Source organism: Periophthalmus magnuspinnatus, chromosome 24, assembly GCF_009829125.3.
Source record: "Periophthalmus magnuspinnatus isolate fPerMag1 chromosome 24, fPerMag1.2.pri, whole genome shotgun sequence".
In the NCBI taxonomy this organism is placed as follows: domain Eukaryota; kingdom Metazoa; phylum Chordata; class Actinopteri; order Gobiiformes; family Gobiidae; genus Periophthalmus; species Periophthalmus magnuspinnatus.
Genome location: NC_047149.1, coordinates 12,666,830 through 12,686,369, shown reverse-complemented (window position 1 = coordinate 12,686,369; position 19,540 = coordinate 12,666,830). Strand labels below are relative to the sequence as shown.

Sequence of the window (19,540 nt, the reverse complement as noted above, 5' to 3'; positions counted from 1 at the left end):
TGCCCTCTACTGTCTACTCCTAAAATAAAACTTGTATTGTTTTGGTATTGCATTAGATTGGATCATAATCCTTGTTCACTGTTCATCTATAGTTATGTACCTAGCCAGAGGTCATAGCTACTTACTGTACATAATCATACATTTGAGGTCTATTTTTAAATAATTTGTCATTGTCTTTATTACTGTACTTTGCATTGCACAAATTCGTTTTTTGAAAATATTGTGAGACTATAACAATTATATTTGCCCAGTCATCTATAAAACATAAAATACACTTCCCTGTGTTGTGTTGTATATGGAATCTCTAATGAAGTAAATGGTTTTGATGAGTCATTGCTTGTTGTGTTTTGTAATGAGCCTCTCTCTTAGGTAGGGGTGTGCATACTCTAACTATGTCATTTTGGTTTATAATTACATGATGCTGATAAAACTTGGTTGGTTTCATTTTTGTGGCACATTTGCCTGTGTTGGTGTGACTCATAAAAGGAACTTTAAAGATACAAAGACACAGTGAGAAGATGTTATATGATTAAAATGTACTACAGTGAATTCAAAGAATGCTCTTCAGCCAGTTTCAGTTGCAATTATGGTTTACAGCTCACAGTTGGTTGTACTCAGGAACATTGCACAGCAGAGAGGTTTGACCGGTCTTAAGGGCATAAAACTGGCCTTGAGGTATGCACAAAAATGGGAAAGCGTATTGTTCAAGGACACTTTGTTGATCTTTATGCCCAAGTATGAGGAAAATGTTGAGCATCACCAACGCCTTTCAAATGCAGTAAAAGGTAGGAAGTAACAATGTATTGTTTAATTTAGTAATTTACAGTCACAAGCTCACATGTTACTAAAATAAGAGTAATTTTAAGTCAAAGAGCAGGGGATTCCTCAACTAATCACAAGAATGTCATAATATGGCATTCTCCAGTGCATTCTTCAAGGACATGCACTATAGCGTAAGTAATATAATATGTCTTTCATTTGCCTTGGTTCCTGTTATTGATATGTTTTCATTGTCCCTCCATTCAAGAGTCAGTTCACTTATTTGAACAGTTTGAACTTCTTCAGCAGTGGATGGACAGTGTCTTTGGGATAGGGCTTTAGAGCCAAACAGGTGGGGATGTTCTCTGGCTGCTCGATCCACAGTTTATGCAACACTCCAGCTTGAGTCAGAGTCTGAGAGAGTCCAGACAGGGCCGCCTCATCTGGAGCCTGGGCAACACAAAACAGCCACACATCAAAACATTAGACAAACTAATACTTACAAATACGAGTCCAAGAGGAGTAATTCAAACTGAAGAGGTTTGCCCATGATTACATAGTTATAATAAACATATGATATATACAGTGTGGTAATGGTATTCCAGTAATGTCAAATTTCTGCTATAATAATAATAATAATAATAATAATAATAATAATAATAATAATAATAAAATATTGCCAGGCCAGATAAGCCGCTAAAGTAAAACCCCATGTATTTGCTACAGTTACAGTTTAAGCTGAAGCTCCTTGTATTTCGTAAAAGCTGCAGCAGGTTTACAATAGCCTCGTTTCCATCTGGGCGGTACGGGCGGAACGTTACAGACCGTGAGTGTTTCCACTGTCTAAGTGATCCGTACCGGCCCATTGGAGCTGACAGGACACATGGATGTGGGTGTCTTACCCCCAGTACCACTTTGTGCATAGAGTCCAGCTCCTGCAGGTAGCGCTGTGTGTCCGGGTCCGTGTAGTGCAGATGGATGGCTGCAGTAGCCGCATGACAGGCCTGCGTAATGACCGCTCCCAGGGGCCACGACAGCGAATGAACAAGGTCTGATCGGACAACAACGTACTGGACCAGACGAGCCGGAGCTCCTGCTCCCGGAGCCGCCATTTTCACTGCAGCGCTGACGTCATCCCGCCGCCCAATGTTTATCTTCCGGTTTAGATATTTTGTATTTGTCATGTCAGAATACTGCCATCAAGCGACCCCTTTTGTTATTGCGGGCGAGTATTTTGAGAAATGCATTATAAACGAGCTTGCTGGGAAAATATTAAAATTCCTGATGCTTTAAAAAATATCAGTGGCCATGAAGGTTATTCACACTGCACATTAGTCTAGTGAAAACAGAAATAAAGCATGTAAAATCATAAAAGTACAGAAAGGTGACCATACTCTACCTCCCTCTGAAATAAGTAGTTGTGCAAGGCCAAATACAGTACATTGATTATGCAGCGATGCATCTCCATGGTGAGCCATCAGTTTTTTCATTTGCTGCACTAACCTTAAAATGGACCACACAATACAAACTGTAAATGTCACAATAATTCTTTATTAAGCATACACATTATAATATAAATATAAAATATGCTATTTTTGTTTTTAAAATCGGTGAGACATCATTATATCTGTGTTGAGACAGACAACCATACAAACAGTTTGAATATTCTAACAAAATCTGCTGAGACGTCTAACGCAGCTGTAACAAACTTGTTGTGATGGTGTCGTCCTAAAAACCAGTCCAATGTGCGGCACCAAGCTGGTCCCAGGTCAGCCCTGGCCCAAAGACGCTGGATGGAGAGAGCACAACAACCTACCATTTAAATTCTTTATATATATATTTCTTACTGGAGTCCAACAATGGCATTTAGCAGCATGAGAATGCACCACGCATTATTATCTAAATCCAAGAGATAGCAAAATCAAGATGGTGTAAAATAAACATTGATTAACATTGATGATCATTGTCACTGTACTACGAGAGAACTCTTCCACAGTGAAACAATCAAAGAGAAACAATCAGATTGGAAAGTGAGAGAGTCTGAGCTCAGTTCAGCTTCACCTCAGTCGACCTGTGTACATTGTACAACCCAGTCTCACCAAGTCCACACACAACTATGTTTCTGCAAATGAGCCAAGCCAGTCGCATTTCAGCCCTGTCAAAAAATGAGTAAACATTTGAGTGAGCAATACAAATAAATGCAGAATAATCTCCCTCTTATTTGGCACACGGCCTCAGACATTATATAGGAGAATTACCTACATACAGTGCATACAGAAGGAAAAGGTCTGGACCAACACAAATTAAAACACACAACCAAATAAAACAAAGCACACACTGTCTCAATAAGATATGGCAATGCCTGGTCAGGTAGGACTTCAACAGACCCACTTCAGTTTGCTTATAAAGTCAATAGGTCAGTAATAAAAATGTATCTAAAACATTACACCTTTTGGCACACAAGTATAAAATTAAAATCTTTATACATTCATCATGAATAAGTTATATAATATTTTTCAATTAGGTGATGGTGTTTTTGGCGTTTAAAGTTACCACTTAATTTAAATTTGAGGTAGAAACATATGATCAGATCTCCCCATGTCATATGGCACTATGAGAAGTCTGCTTGAATAGAGTAAATACAATATTTTCACTTATAGCCATTATGTTAGCTTTGTTTGTTCATTTCATTTCATGTAAAATAAAGTCATTTTAATCATAATAAATAAAAAAGAAACAATATGTCCAGATGTACATATTTATATTAAATATTGCTATAACTCAACATAAACAGACTTGATGCAGCATATAACCACAATATAAATAACTGTATATAAATTAAAACATGATGCATCTCATTCACTTGTCACTGTACACATGTTAAATGCTTTGTGATATGTCTTCATTGAGTTGCAGAAACATAGTCTTTTTAAGCCTGAGCTGTACCTACATTTCATTTAACCTAATGAAAGTACATGACATCAAGTTTTCAGTATTTCTTTCTCTGGTCGACTGTACGCAAAGTGAACTATTCCCAGACCCCAGACTATGACAATAAATAACAAATAGTTTTAACATTTTTCTCTTTTTATGTGTTTTTTTCCTTTTTTCAATGTTTTTGTTCTTGTTTGGTAGACATGCTGAATCCTCGTGTTTTGCAGGTCTGTGGTCAGTCAAAAGGAAAAGTACTGAGCGAACCATTCCTGGCGCTGGGCATCTGGGGAGTCCAGGCTGGACGGGTCCTTGCTCTCAGGAGGGCTTTGGTGAAGACAATATCAGAAAAATACACAGGTGAAAATAAGAGCAAATGTTCAACATGGTGTCTGGGTCAGGTTCATAAACGCAGTCATTTGTTTAAATCATATAATCACTATATTTTTATAATCTAGAATTGGGTAGTAAAAGTATTGACAGAAGTAGTATTAGTACTTATAGCAGTAGAATTGGTTTTGCTATTATTACCCAAGATAATGCATTAGCAGTTAGTACTTTCACAAGTTGTCCATACGGGGGCAGCAAAGCCTTTAGAAAACGCAATAGTTGCGTTTTAGTTTGAACGTTATTACATTTCGGTCTTGCATTGCATAACATTATTTCAAAATATGAGCTTGGACATTTGAGTATAAATTAAAATGGAGAATTAATTGGGCGTAGACATATTTTAAAGTATTTACCAACAAAAAAGGGTGGGAGTGAAACAGAAGGTTACAGGTAAAATGTAAGCCTGGGCCTATATTCAGTAGTTTGAAGTCCCAACCCCAGAAATGCAAATAGTACACTCTTTGCTGGTATTTTGACAGTGTACCTAAGTTCCATAGAAGACATTATTAACCATATTTGTTGTAGGCTTTTCAGCGAGCATGTAACTGTTGATGAGCAGCAGCAGCAGAGCATGCAGCAGCCCAATGGATGTCACCACAACATGCTGAGCACAGCCACAGACCCCAGTGTTCAAAACGAGCAGCTTTTATTGACCAGACCACCAGGACACAGAGGCCATCAGCCAAAGACAATATCACCTTCATCTTCAACTCAGATCAGAAAACATAAGGTTCAGTTTGGAGTCGAGGAGAAGAGGTGCAACATGCTGAAATTACATGTGATGACAGGTGGAGATGTAACAAATATGAACAATGTATAAAAATCACAAAAAGGTAACAAAGACATGCACTTAAACACACATACAGTGTAGACAGAACTCTTTGCATTCCAAAGCCATTCTCTGAAGCCTCAGTCACAGTGTGGGACAGTTACAGGCCTGTCTGAAAGTCTTTTTGTGTTGTAAAACTCAGGGTGACATCATCTGCTGCTCCAACACATTAAGGCACTCGCAGGGTCTTGATTCACATGGAGCGGCACACAGCACTGCTAATGATTACATGCTACTAATGGTTTATGAAAGACCCGGGCATTACAATGCAGCACATCAGGCTCATAAACCCATAGACACGACCCGGCCACCAAGAATAACACTTTTGGTATACAAGTGCCTTACATACAAATGTAAACAAGATTATGGACATTGCACTATACTTATTAGGGACCGAATGTTCATCTTTTTAATACAGAAATGTATGTTAATATAAATAAAAAATTCTGTATTTCGGTCTGCATATTAAATATTAACCCAAAACAGGGTTGTGCAGCTTTTGAAAAGCCATAACATTAAAAAAGTAGACAAGTAAAAGTCTTAAAATATGGTCTTTGTCTTGTCTTGGCAAATAGCAGCTACGTACATACAGAGTGCACAGAAATATTCTGTAACATGTATCATGCACTCGTACCATTTCATCAGTGACCTACTTTTACACAAAATGTTTTAATTTAAAATATTAGAAATGCATCACTTGACTGAGTCAGGTGTAACTTTTGTTATTGACAAATGGGTAACTTTAAAAAAAGTTTACTTTAAGATGTTTTTCATAATTTTACAAAAATACAGAATCTTGGGTCACTGTATCTACTTTGGCTTCAGGACCATTGATGAGTCCTCAGCCTGTCACTCTCACCTCATGAACTTCTTGGTTTCGGTGGGAGGGGTCGGCGGGGGCAGAGGTTTGTTGGAGTTGAGCTCTAGGTGATGCAGGGGGGAGTTGGGGAGGGGGTCTAGGCGGCCGCTGGGGGATTGAGGCGGAGCAGGATGTGGGTGGGGCCCACTTCCTGTACCGGCCACGCCCAAACCGGCAGCCTCCAGCCCCCTGACATTAGAAGAGGTGCTCAATCTGGTGGTGGAGGATTTCTCATTCTTTCGCTTTTGCTACACAGAAAACAAAGAAAGGAGTGGCACCGGGGTCAACGCGGAGCAGGAGGGAGGACGGCAACAAAACATGAACAATGTACATGTAGCTCAATATCTACAAGAGCAACCAAGTCTCCAAATAACGCATATTTGTGGTGTCATTTGTGAAGTGAAGAAAATGTATACACTAAAGTTAAAGCTCAAAGTTATGACACTATAATAGGCCATTAAAAATCTCTTGCAGTTATTACAGACAGTAGTACATCAAGTACTGAGACTGAGAGTTCCATAATGGACTTCAGGATTTCAGTCTGACTGAGCAGGTTAATTTTAAAACAAGCCAAACAAGATTTGAGGTCCATTCACTGTCTCTGTAACTCTGAAACGTCAGCATTCATTCAAATAGGAGACTGGGTTGAGCCAAACATGGAGAAGGAAGGGTAAACTAAAGACAGATAAAGTGAAGGTACAGCAGTAGGAGACAAGACAAGAGATTTATTCAAATGTGTCCAGAAGCAGAACGAATGAGTAAATCCAGAGTTATCTCTCAGTCCTTGAACGCACCACCAGTCGCTGGGAGCTGATCAGTTCAAATGAGGAGAGATGGTTTGGAAAGCAAAGGGCTGAACATAGTAGACAAACCCTGATATAGCACACAGATGCTGAGGGATGGACAAAATGAAATGAGTGACACAACTTGTCCACACTCCAAATGCTTAATGAGTTTTGTATCCAATCAATGTAAAAAGAAAAATAAGTTTGTTCAAGTTCAATATTAATTTTAGTTTCAAAAGAACTAAAAAGTAAAAATTGTGTTCACATATTCTGCATTCAGTGCCTGAGTTGTTTAGACATTGCATTGAACTTCAGTGATGACACTTGATGTTTCGAGTTGCTTTAATTGCAGTAAACATTTTAAACTCTAGCACAGACAAACCTTCAAACCTCTTTGTTCTGTCTCCATTAGTTGTCCTTGAGAAGCAAATTAGAGCCTGTCAAGAGATTCTTTACCACATCACCTCCAATAAAATGTGCTCTTGGGAAAGTTCTTAGTGTTACACTTAGCTGTATCTTCCATGATGATGCCAACTTATTTTTGCAGTATATTTTTAAAATACTTTGCCTTTTAACATATATAGCAAATGGTGTGCCCTCACCTGACCTTAACCTATGGGTGGTTTTCAGACACTAGAATCCCCAGATGGAGGCTAGAGCCAATTTAACCAGTTGATAAGATTTGTACTTTGCCATGAAATATTCAAAATGTAAATTCATACATGTTGAACCTGACTATTTAGTGGCTAGACCTGGTCTAGATCTCACTGCATTACAAAAAAGTCTGTATTTTGACCATATTCATTTTAGCTGCTCCCCATCTGTATTAAATAATACTATACAACAGGTCTGGGGTCATAACAGTGATGTCATCTGAAATCCAGCAATAGTAATTCTCTCATGAATCTCATCTTTAGTCTTTCTATAGGCCTCACAGATGTCATAAACACTGATTTATATACTATATTTTAGGTTTGTTCTCTGTATCTGCCTTGAAATACTCTTAAGTACTTGAATTAATACTACAGTAAACATCCTTCTCACTGCAAAACACAACCTAAAAATGTTCAGACAGACCCATTACTAATTAGTCTAAACTGAAGCATGAGTAGTTTATCACATTATATTAAAATTTTATAAGCTGAGTTTATCTTTTTTTGTACTGAAGCGGTGATCCAACAGTGCAATGTCTAAAGCTGAACGCTGGTTTGAATGAGATGAGATGTAGTGGACATTGTCCTTTAACGCTTCAGGCTTGGGTCAGTTGTCCTCTGTGGTGTGGGAGCACACTTGGGACCTACCTTGATGAGTGGGTTGATGACTCCTACATTTGGACTGGCATTAAATACTTTGTTGAAGTTTGTCTCTCTGTTGACCAACTCCAGCTGGTAGAACTTCTTATCGTCCTGAAGGATAGGGGCAAAGGACTTGAGCAAAAAAAGTTTTCAACAAGCCACCATTTTTCTTGTGTTTACAAACTATATTGATACTTTGCAGCAACATCACAAGGGGGTGTTCTGTGTGTATGCCTACGGTGGAATCTTCAGCAGTTACCATGGTGACACAATAGCAATAATTACCAAAAAGGTTTCAAAAAGATTATCTGAATACTAAGACAAAATACAAAATTAAAACAACACATTTTCAGAAGCCTATGATCAATACAAGCATTCATGGTTCAGTTTAGGTGTTTCATTTTCAAAAAAAAGGTGAGAGTGACTAACTGAAAAACTGTTGGCTAATGCTAGCTACATTGTGACTGTAATGTTATTTGAGAGGAATTTGTTTGACAGCACAAATCAAAGTCAACAGAGCCTCAGACAGAGCATGCTTACAGTTAGCATCACACCCCCAAAGTATCAATATTATATATAGAGAGAATGTTGATCTCTTTAAAAAGTACGTACCACCAGTTTCTTCACGAGTGACTCTCTCTCCGTGACCATGTCTTTGAGTTCCGCGATGATCTGCAGATCTTCAGGACGACTCTCTCGGTTCCTAAATTTATCCTCAGTCGCCTCCAAACTGCAGCACACAAAAGGGCGATGTTTAGTCCATGTATTTCAAATATTTCACCATTTTAGCATTTTCAAACCTGATAGCACTGAAGACTATCTCGTTGTTTGCTTAAATACAGAATACTGCACAAATAATAAAAATGCAATGAAGATGTATCTAAACAGAAAATCAGTTATTGTACTGTACCATGTTTCATTCTAAATGTCTTTTTCAATAGATTGTTTGCACAGAGAGTTATGAGAAGGTCTTGAATGAATGGCCTCCCACTTGTTTCACAATTGCCCCAAGAGAACACAATAGTCAGATAAAACGTGTTCATTTTACAGCTTGTGATACCAGCTATTATAGAAACTGTTGAAGCATTCAAACCAAAATGGGATTTTTGTAAAGGTGCTGTTGGGCAAAGGGTCTTTTTTTTTCCAGCTGAAGATTATTTATAAAGTGCAAGGGCAGAGTACACATAACTTTCTTTACTTTATTTATCCTACAGTTTGAGGCTCAACCTTTTAATGTCTTGGTGCCAAAGGAGCTGGGTGAAAACTTTGATGTTCCGATGGGATTTAAAACTCCAAACCTTTTCCAACAATGCAATGATAAGAAGTTCAGCAACATTTTTGCAGTGGTTCAGTCATTCAGTTCCAGCCCGTACATAAGAAGACTGCTAACAAGACAACAGCCTGCAACCTCAGATAAGACGGGTAGAACTTCAGTCTGTTATGTCACCACAATTTAAACTAATATTACACAATGCATCTTAAAGTATTTACTAAAATAGTGTATAGTACATATAACTTGCTATCTAAAATTTGTTCGAATCATAATGTACTTTAGTATTCACACACTGTGGATACTAGTTTGGAATATGGGTCTGCGGCGATAGGGCAAAAAATTATTTAGATTTAAAACATACCAGTATCGGCAGTCTAGATTTTTAATTCAATCTATTTTTTTCTTTTTAAAAACAAACTGTAATTGGAAAATCTGAAAGAGTATGATTAGATATGATTGAATGGATCTCGATTAATTGCTCATTTTAAGTGATTTGTCCATCTTTTCTTAGTTGAATCTTAATGTTCTGTGACCTAAATAGGCAAGACATCATTCCCTCTTGAGATGCAGAAAGTCAAACCACCTCACAGCGAGAGGCACTGACATAAAAACACAGATTTCCATATTTCTCCGCTATCACAAGACCCCATTTCATTATATCAGACATCAGCTGGACAGTGAGTATTTTAAGAGGTGAATAACCTTGAAATGGACGTTTGAAAAGATGACTTGTCATTTATTTTGTCTCTGGGATTCTACGATCACACAGCCATTCTGACAGTGACGGATGTGTCTGCGAACAGCTCCAGTTATCTACACTGCCTTCTGCTGCTGCTGCTCGTGTTTTCTCAAACTCACAAGAAACTACAAAATGGGATTTGCCTTTTAAATGGACTGTCAAGCCAGAGCATAACTTTTCTAAAATAGAACTACCCTGAAACATAGCTCTGTATTTTTGTAGGAGATGAGCGAAAATATATTACGTTTTTTTCTGACTCTCCACCAAAAAAGGTACCCAGTGCACCTTTAATCATGGTACCACCAGAATGGACCAAAACAACCTGAAAACCTCATTATGCTATTAAGTCAAGCATAACTTTTCTAAGATAAAACTACGCTGAAAGTCTCATTATGCTAATAGCCCATCAGTGGTGTCTGCTAATGTACAGTATATTGGCTTTGGATTTCTAACAACAGCTAAACTAAGTTACGCCTGTTGTGGAAAAATTACAATTCTCAATGAAATGTAATCCATTTGCGAAGCCCAGTGAGTTTTGACAATACAGAAAAAGGTTTATTCTTTGTTACAGAAGATACAGACATTATATTATACAAAGGCTTTCCTGGAGGATGTAGACAGAGCCTTCACACATGTCTGGTCTGGGTCTGTCAGACTGACACAGATCAAATGCTTTTAAAGACACAACATGAATATGCTTAAGTTTCCATTACACACCTTATACCCCAAACTGATCATAATTAAAGCCACATGGATAAAGATGAATAGATATGAGGCAATACTGACAAGTAGGCTGACCACCTGAAACTGTACAAAAATAAGTGAAGTAAGTTAAGTAAGTTAAGCTGAAAGATAACACCATATTATTTGAAGCTTATAGTAATTGAAACGCACAGAGAGCTTGAAATAGCACCAGCTTATTATTACAACCCTGAAAGCTAGTGCACACGCAAAGTTTTGATTTCTTCGCAAGAAAAAATTCTAAAGAAAGTTTCTAGATAAGTGAGATAAGGGACAAGGATCAAAATGTCATCACACTATAGACCAATGTATATTTTATGTATTTTTCTATTGCAGAAAACACCAAAAAACAAGTATAGAAGTCAGGGCATGTCATGCACTCATCTAAAACCCATTATTTATTCATTTGTTTGGTTCCAAAACACAGTGAAGTTTTTCCTGTTTGTTTGCCATTATGGTCCAAGGCATCATTATCATGGAGCAAATGTCTAACTTCATCTATTAAACTGCACCAGAAACTTTTACAACGCAATGACATTTGATTCAGTTTTACAGGAGCATACTATTCGAGTTTAAGCTCTAAATTTCTCCCACATATGTAACGCCTGAGTGCTGGAATCGCAGTGAAGAGGAAAACTTGGCGGCCATAAGCGCAAATTCACTGACACAGAAAAAACAACTGTATCCAAGTGTGATCCCGGGTCACAGCCTTCTGCATCTAAAGCATATTGTTTACCACCCTGCCTAAGCTCCATTTGTTTGCCTGGAGTTAGAGGCATGCTGTGTGGCTGAAGACAGACAGAAGAAAACTCATTACCGTCCTCAAGTTCGTTAGCGCTGGTTGTGTAAAACATGTTTTGTTCAGTCAATGATGGAAGCTTAAATATAAACATGCATTTATTACTCTGTGCTAGTTTAGTTTAGCAAAGTAAACTTCAGCAAGAGCATTGGAGATTTAGCACTGAAAAGTCAACCTTGTCAAAAGTTGCTGCTGGTAAGAGGTGGGAGATATATCGATTCAAAACTGTATCTAAATTCATGTTTTTGAGATATGTAAAATAAGATTGACATTGAGAATTAACATTAACATAACACTGAGAATATATAAACCCCTCCCTGAACCGCCACCTTAACGTGGTGGAGGGGTTTGAGTGCCCAAATGATCCTGGGAGCTATGTTGTCGGGGGCTTCAAGCCCCTGGTAGGGTCACCCATGGCAAACAGGTCCAGGGGGACGGGTCAGACGAAGAGCGGTTCAGAAGCTCCTTATGACGAGTGCAAAAACAAGGCCATTTACGTCGCCCGGACCGGTGTTACCGGGGCCCCACCCTGGAGCCAGGCCTGGGGTGGGTGCTCGACAGCGAGCGCCTGGTGGCCGGGCCTTTCCCCATGGGGCCCGGCCGGGCTCAGCCCGAAGGAGTGACGTGGGGCCGTCCTCATGTGGACCCACCACCCGCAAGAGGATCCGTAAGGGGCCGGTGCTTGAAGATCTGGGCGGCAGTCGAAGGCGGGGGCCTCGACGACCGGATCTCTGGACATGGAGACTGGCTCTGGGGACATGGAATGTCACCTCACTGGGGGGAAGGAGCTGGAGCTTGTGCGGGAGGTTGAGCGTTACTGACTAGATATAGTCGGCCTCGCCTCCACGCACAGTTTGGGCTCTGGAACCCAACTTCTTGAAAGGGGCTGGACTCTCCATTTCTCTGGCGTTGCCCGCGGGGAGAGGCGGCGAGCTGGTGTGGGCTTGCTCATTGCCCCACAGCTCAGCCGCTTCGTGTTGGGGTTCACTCCGGTGAACGAGAGGGTCACGTCCCTGCGCCTTCGGGTTGGGGACAGGTCTCTCACTGTTTTGTCGGCCTACGGGCCAAACAGCAGTGCGGAGTACCCGGCCATCTTGGAGTCCCTGGGAGGGGTACTAGACAGTGCACCAACCGGGGACTCCGTTGTTCTCCTGGGGGACTTTAATGCCCATGTGGGTAACAACAGTGACACCTGGAGGGGCGTGATTGGGAAGAACGGCCTCCCTGATCTGAACCCGAGTGGTGTTTTGTTATTGGACTTCTGTGCTAATCACAGTTTGTCCATAACAAACACCATGTTCGAGCACAAGGGTGTCCATCGGTGCACATGGCACCAGGACACTCTAAGTCAGAGGTTGATGATCGACTTTGTTGTCGTGTCATCTGACCTCCGACCGCGTGTCTTGGACACTCGGGTGAAGAGAGGGGCTGAGCTGTCAACCGATCACCACCTGGTGGTGAGTTGGATCCGCTGGCGGAGGAGGAAGCCGGACAGACCTGGCAGACCCAAGCGTATTGTAAGGGTCTGTTGGGAACGCCTGGCAGAGCCCTCTGTCAGAGGGGTCTTCAACTCACACCTCCGGGAGAACTTCTCCCTGATCCCGGGGGAGGTTGGAGACATGGACTCCTAGTGGGCCATGTTCTCCACCTCTATTGTCAATGCAGCCGCTCGCAGCTGTGGTCGTAAGGTCTGTGGTGCTTGTCGCGGCGGCAATCCCCGAACCCGGTGGTGGACACCGGAAGTAAGGGATGCCGTCAAGCTGAAGAAGGAGTCTTATCAAGCCTTGTTGGCTCGTGGGACTCCTGAGGCAGCCGATGAGTACGGGCGGGCAAAGCGTGCCGCGGCTCGTGCGGTCACAGAGGCAAAAACTCGGGGTTGGGAGGAGTTCGGGGAGGCCATGGAGGAGAACTATCGGGCGGCCTCAAAGAAATTCTGGCAAACCGTCCGACGCCTCAGGAGGGGGAAGCCGTGCTTCACCGACACTGTTTACAGTGCGGGTGGAGAGCTGCTGACCTCAACTGGGGATGTTGTCGGGCGGTGGGAGGAATACTTTGAGGATCTCCTCAATCCCCCCGTCATGTCTTCCGAGGAGGAAGCAGAGACTGGGGACCCGGAGGCGGACTCGTCCATCACCCTAGCTGAAGTCACCGAGGTGGTTAGCAAGCCCCTTGGTGGCAAGGCTCCGGGGGTGGACGAGATCTGTCCCGAGTACCTCAAGTCTCTGGATGTTGTGGGACTGTCTTGGCTGACACGTCTCTGCAACATCGCATGGCGGTTGGGGACAGTACCACTGGAGTGGCAGACCGGGGTGGTGGTCCCTCTGTATAAGAAGGGGGACTGGAGGGTGTGTTCCAATTACAGGGGAATCACACTCCTCAGCCTTCCCGGTAAGGTCTACTCCAGGGTCCTGGAGAGGAGAATCCGACCGATAGTCGAACCTCGGATTCAGGAGGAGCAGTGTGGTTTTCGTCCCGGTCGTGGAACACTGGACCAGCTTTATACTCTCCATCGGGTCCTCGAGGGTTCATGGGAGTTTGCCCAACCAGTCCACATGTGTTTTGTGGATTTGGAGAAGGCATTCGACCGTGTCCCTCGTGGTGTCCTTTGGGGGGTGGTCCGGGAGTATGGGGTCCGGGGCCCTGTATGACCGGGCTGTCCAGTCCCTGTATGACCGGAGCAGGAGCTGTGTTCGCATTGCCGGCAGTAAGTCAGACCTGTTCCCGGTGCATGTTGGACTCCGCCAGGGCTGCCCTTTGTCACCAGTTCTGTTCATTATATGTATGGACAGAATTTCTAGGTGCAGCCAGGGGCCGGAGGGGGTCTGGTTTGGGAACCACAGGATTTCATCTCTGCTGTTTGTGGATGATGTTGTCCTGATGGTTTCATCGAGCCAGGACCTGCAGCAGGCACTGGGGCGGTTTGTGAAGCAGCTGGGATGAGAATCAGCTCCTCTAAATCCGAGGCCATGGTTCTCAACCGGAAAAAGGTGGTTTGCCCTCTCCGGGTGGGTGGTGAGTCTCTGCCCCAAGTGGAGGAGTTCAAGTATCTCGGGGTCTTGTTCACGAGTGAGGGAAGGATGGAGTGTGAGATTGACAGGCGGATCGGTGCAGCGTCTGCAGTGATGCGGTCGCTGTATCGGTCCGTTGTGGTAAAGAAGGAGCTGAGCCCAAAGGCAAAGCTCTCGATTTACCGGTCAATTTACGTTCCTGCCCTCACCTATGGTCATGAGCTCTGGGTAATGACCGAAAGGACAAGATCGCGGATACAAGCGGCCGAAATGGGTTTCCTCCGCAGAGTGGCTGGGTGCACCCTTAGGGATAGGGTGAGGAGCTCAGTCACACGGGAGGAGCTCGGAGTAGAGCCGCTGCTCCTACACATTGAGAGGAGCCAGCTGAGGTGGCTCGGGCATCTGCTCAGGATGCCTCCTGGACGCCTCCCTAGGGAGGTGTTCTGGGCATGTCCCACTGGGAGGAGGCCCCGGGGAAGACCCAGGACACGCTGGAGGGACTATGTCTCTCGGCTGGCCTGGGAACGCCTTGGGATCCCACCAAAGGAGATGGAGGACGTGTCTGGGGTGAGGGAAGTTTGGGAGTCCCTGCTTAGACTGCTGCCCCCGTGACCCGGCCCCGGATAAGCGGAAGAAAATGGATGGATGGATGGAGAATATATAAAACTAAAAGTGCAAGAAGAGAATGTTAAATAATCTTCCAAATAAAGTGATATTTCTACATTTCTAACTCTACAGTCCATTAACTTCAAAGCAGTACTCAACCACAACATTTACAGGTATTTGAACACATTTTTGTTGAAGCTGAAGATTGACTTGAGCAAGTTTTTTGTTACTGTTATGTGTGTTCTGTTATTTGTTCAGGAATGGTACTGCAAACTTTGACTCTAACAGATGCATAGTTACGTTTTCCTGCTCGCAAACCAACTGAGAGTTAACAGGTTAGAATGGACAGTAGTGTTATTACTGTACACTCATGGGCAATAGCTCTACATGCAACATGATCCTAACTCAAAAGAACAAGGTTCAAACTGCACTAAGTCCTTTTTAGTGGAGGGTTTGCCAAAATCTTGTCTCTATAGAGATTTAATTTCCTTGATTGGAAGGAAATGAAATCTCTTAAAGTATGGTAATCAATCTCCATGGAGACAAGTGGAGACAAGTGACGCCAGGGCCAGTTACAGGTCAAATCTGTGGAAAGACAACCCCACTCGCATCAAGAAAGCATATTTTTTTCAAGATATTTTTGAACAATAGACACCTATAATAGAAAAAAATGCATGTTTTAATATTGTACTGTGTAACATTCCAGGAAAAGCAATTAGCAAAATATACACTCCCTAAGTTTACTTAGGGAGTGTATATTGTAATATTAATGTTTACTTTAAGCCAGGACAAATGGAATACTTCCAAAATACTGCGTGGTAATCTGAATGTACAAGTAGTAATCATATAGCTTAATCTGAATATTAACCTTCACACTCATCATTATCTCTATCATTAGTATTGTCAATTTGACCCTCTCTGTTCTGGGGTCACTGTGATCACAACACAGTACAATTAAACCCAGTGTCAGACCTGTGGATAGCACTAATCACCACAGCTCCAATCGCAGCGGCACATCTCCCAATCACCAGGCATTACATTCAAGTTTGCCACTACAAAGGCTGAATCATAATTAATTTCCAACACCGGTGCCCTCCTTCGCTCCTCTTCTGTTCTTACGATCTGGCTGAGACGTACCATCTGCTTTCCTTTCATCACAAATTGGTCTTTTGTGTCTTCTAAAATGCTGGCCGAGCCTCCAACAAGTCTTCTGATGGTTGATATGCTAGGGGCACATATGTAGAAATCCTATGGAAGTGTTACTGAATATGTATGAGGGTTTAAGTGGGGAAGCGTTTTGGCGGGAGGCGTCTGGGGAGGAGGAAGCATCGAGTTGCCACAAAAAGATTAATTAGTTCGGAAGAGCTGGTCGAGATGGATCAGCGCTGGAGGTAATTAGATGGAGAGAAGCAACATCATCTCCAGGGGTTAAGAGTTACTCAAGGCTTTTTAAGAAGAGAGACAAAACACACAAAGCAAAGATCACAGTTTGGCACAGAGAAGCCATCTAAAACGTGTGGGCCAAAAGGCAAGGGGCGAATGCGTTGTGAATGCGTTTTAATTAACCTCAGACGAAGTTTCAATTTACATCTCAACCTTTCAGGACCTTATTTTCATAACAGGGGAAATAAGGACATTGTTGAGAAAAAGCTACTAGATTGTTGACAGAAACATTAACAAAACAACAAATGGTTCCCTACTTAAATGTCATATATATAGAATACTTTGGGGACTTTTTTAAACTACGGTACCTTGGACACCTTATCTTAAGTATTCCCTGTATCATAAGGTGCTGTAAGCTAAGAGAATTATGATTAGAACAACTCTAAAGAAGGCACATAGATTTAAAATGGAACTTAACATCTAAACCCCTTCCCAGCTTGGCCAGTACATGAAGGACTAAAGAAGGGGGTGAGGGGAATGGAGGGACAGGGTCTGGGGGTATAAGGAACAGTGTGATAGGTCCAAATCCACACTTCAAATTCCGCCCCTCCAGCCTGTTTGTAGTCCGTAACACCTGGTTGTAATGAGGGAAGTCATGCGTGATGTCATGAAGTACTTTGCATTGCAGAAGTTACTCCAGGTGACACACTCAGCTGTTGACTCTTTTTGCACAGAAAGCTCCAAATTTTACCCGGTTTGCACTAAAATTGCCCAAAAGGAGGAACACTACACAATACTAGTACAAGGGTATGTATAGAGTTTAGTCTCAAACAAGATGATTTAGTGTTTAGTTCCACTTTAAGAACCCAAAGAAGCTTCTTGTCCAATATGTTGATTTGGCCAGGAGGGGGCGTGTTTTGAGCTCTGCAAAAGGAGATGAACAATTGCTCAAATCAACAAAACATAACTCCTGTGAATAAAAAAGTAAATTTAGCATAGTATGGGGCCTTTAATTAACTAAAGGTATTTTCAGTTTGATGACAAGGTAACTCTCAATGTGTCCAGTAGGTGGTGCATGTCTCTCACTGCAGTCAGTCCATAAACAGTTCAGTTCAGGGGAGAACATGTCTGAACTTCTTACAAACAGTTTAGTAAATGCCATATGTTCCAGCTACTTCCTGGACTAATAACTGTCTGATGCAACTCATTACTCACACTCACTTGGCAGCACCCATGACCACTTCAGTAGGAGTTTTTTTAATATATTACAGCCCACACCATGTACTTTCTAACTTTTTAATTCAAACTTTACATTCCCATCACTAAAGCAATCTCAAGGGCTGACACTACCCTTACTGCATGATACCCATTTCATAAATATTACAAATACTGCAGAGGAATAAGACCCGGTCCTATTACTAATGAATAACTACATCCACCTCTTATGCACCAAGAGCTGTTTAGCACATTTCAGCCTAAAGCTCCACACTGGACATAACCATGTGGCGTGTACCTGATGTTACAGCACGATACAGTGAGCTTGTTTAACTTGCTTGAGATACAACATATAAGAAACATATAAATTGCCTTTTAGCCTCTCATCTCATGCTGGAGCTACAACAAGCAGACTTTTTAAATACACTTGTTTGGGTAACCTTGACTGTATACGGCCAGATGTTTATGCCTCTGTACCCTTTCCCTGAATACTTCAACATCATCATCAACAGAGCAATGCACCCTACATTTACCCTTTGTAATAAAAGGTAAGAAAAATGCTAAGTCATTCATGAATTGTGTTGCAACTAGAAGGAAACTTTGTGAAAACTTAAGTCTCAGCAGACATCGGGTATGACATGTACCAGACAAGACGATAAAAGTATTTTTGAATTTGACAATACATCAACAATAAATGTACTGACTACTGAAATATATGTACATCAAATAAATGTCTGTAAACTTTTTTAGACATTCTCATAAATAACAACAAGAAAAAAACGTGGCAAGGTATACAGGTAAGAATGTCACATCTGGGAACAAAGTAGTAGCGGTATTAGCAAAACTTGAGGTAATAGAAATAGTAGCAGGAGACAGTACTTTATACTAACATTATATTGAATAACTGACTCAACAATAGTTCAATGTACTTTTTCTTTTTTTTGTACTTCTACTCAGGACTAAATACTTGAATACAGGTTTTGAACTTTTTTTTGTGCTTCCTTTGATCAAAATTCTATATGGATCTACAAAGGTGACTCATGCCCCATTTTGTTTTGATGGTGAGACTGTTTCATCATTGCACCAACCTCTTTGGCACAGCTGTCTATAGTGTATGATGCAAGCAAAATGATTACGAGGAAATAATACCAAACGTTGCACTCCTATTTATAGCAAACCACCTGCTCAGAAAAATGGCTTCATGAATAAGGCATGAGGTGTAAGTGAGTAGAATGAACTAACTTGGATGTGTGGGTGTAATTGTAAGTGAATGGGGGAGATAATGTTGGCACTTACAGGATTTGCAGCGCTGAAATCTTGTCTTTGAGCACTTCCTGGGCTTTGTTAAAGTCTGATAACATGTTCTGTGTCTCTCTGCTGTGTGCCACGCTCAGCTCGGACAACTCCCGCTCGTGTCTCTTCAGCAGCTCTTGTTCGTGCCCCCTGGAAAGCACAAATACAATAGTTGAATGAGAATATTAGTGTTAATTATAATGAGCACACATCTGGCGTCTTTAAGCAAAATTGACCATATCCATGAAAGATATATCAAGCCAATATTTGCACTTTTTAGCATATTGGCACAGGATGATATGTGATATTTGAATCAAGTGAGCAAAAAATCAAAACTGGGACAAACCTGAAACTAAACTAGACCAGGAGTAAACCAAAATAAGAACTGAACCAAACCAAGTCTACATCAGGACTAAACTGGCCAAAAACCGGGAACAAATCATGTCAAGTGTGAATGCACCCTAAATAACACACCGTTACATGAAGCTGTTTTTGAAAACTTCAGTGCAGTAGTAGATTCAGCCCATTAGAAAATAGCACTGCACAATCTGTGATAAATTATCTCTCAGAAATAGAAATAGAAACACAGCCACATTACAACATATGGAAATCTTATAGCTCCTAATCTGCTCTAA

The 19,540-nt window shown here is 41.6% G+C and overlaps 2 protein-coding genes across 3 annotated transcripts in view; both read right to left on the bottom strand.

The window, feature by feature from the left end:
- Positions 1-566: 566 nt before the first annotated feature.
- Positions 567-1,892, bottom strand: ptrhd1 (peptidyl-tRNA hydrolase domain containing 1). Its single transcript, XM_033990902.2, has 2 exons — positions 1,662-1,892; positions 567-1,209 (listed from the first exon to the last, which is right to left on the bottom strand). Exons 1-2 carry the CDS (start codon positions 1,869-1,871, stop codon positions 1,039-1,041), a joined length of 381 nt encoding a protein of 126 aa, XP_033846793.1. The 5' UTR covers positions 1,872-1,892; the 3' UTR covers positions 567-1,038.
- Positions 1,893-3,640: 1,748 nt separating this feature from the next.
- Positions 3,641-19,540, bottom strand: part of fam184ab (family with sequence similarity 184 member Ab) — a 139,938-nt gene continuing 124,038 nt past the window's right edge. The window contains exons 18-22 of one of the 2 annotated variants that reach the window (XM_033991321.2): positions 18,909-19,055; positions 8,461-8,578; positions 7,855-7,959; positions 5,769-6,016; positions 3,641-4,017 (exon numbers count right to left, since the gene is read on the bottom strand). In XM_033991321.2, coding sequence (XP_033847212.1) covers positions 3,933-4,017; positions 5,769-6,016; positions 7,855-7,959; positions 8,461-8,578; positions 18,909-19,055 — 703 coding nt within the window. In that variant the 3' untranslated portion in view covers positions 3,641-3,932. The remainder of the gene's footprint in view (positions 4,018-5,768; positions 6,017-7,854; positions 7,960-8,460; positions 8,579-18,908; positions 19,056-19,540) is intronic. The other variant, XM_033991320.2, reaches the window with a different exon arrangement.

What these genes read in the sequence shown, in the direction of transcription:
- ptrhd1 (XM_033990902.2), bottom strand. Translation starts at nt 1,871, where the DNA reads ATGGCGGCTCCGGGAGCAGGAGCTCCGGCTCGTCTGGTCCAGTACGTT. An exon ending in TGCACAAAGTGGTACTGGGG is followed by an intron (nt 1,210 to 1,661) that starts GTAAGACACCCA and finishes TGTGTTGCCCAG; the next exon opens with GCTCCAGATGAGGCGGCCCT.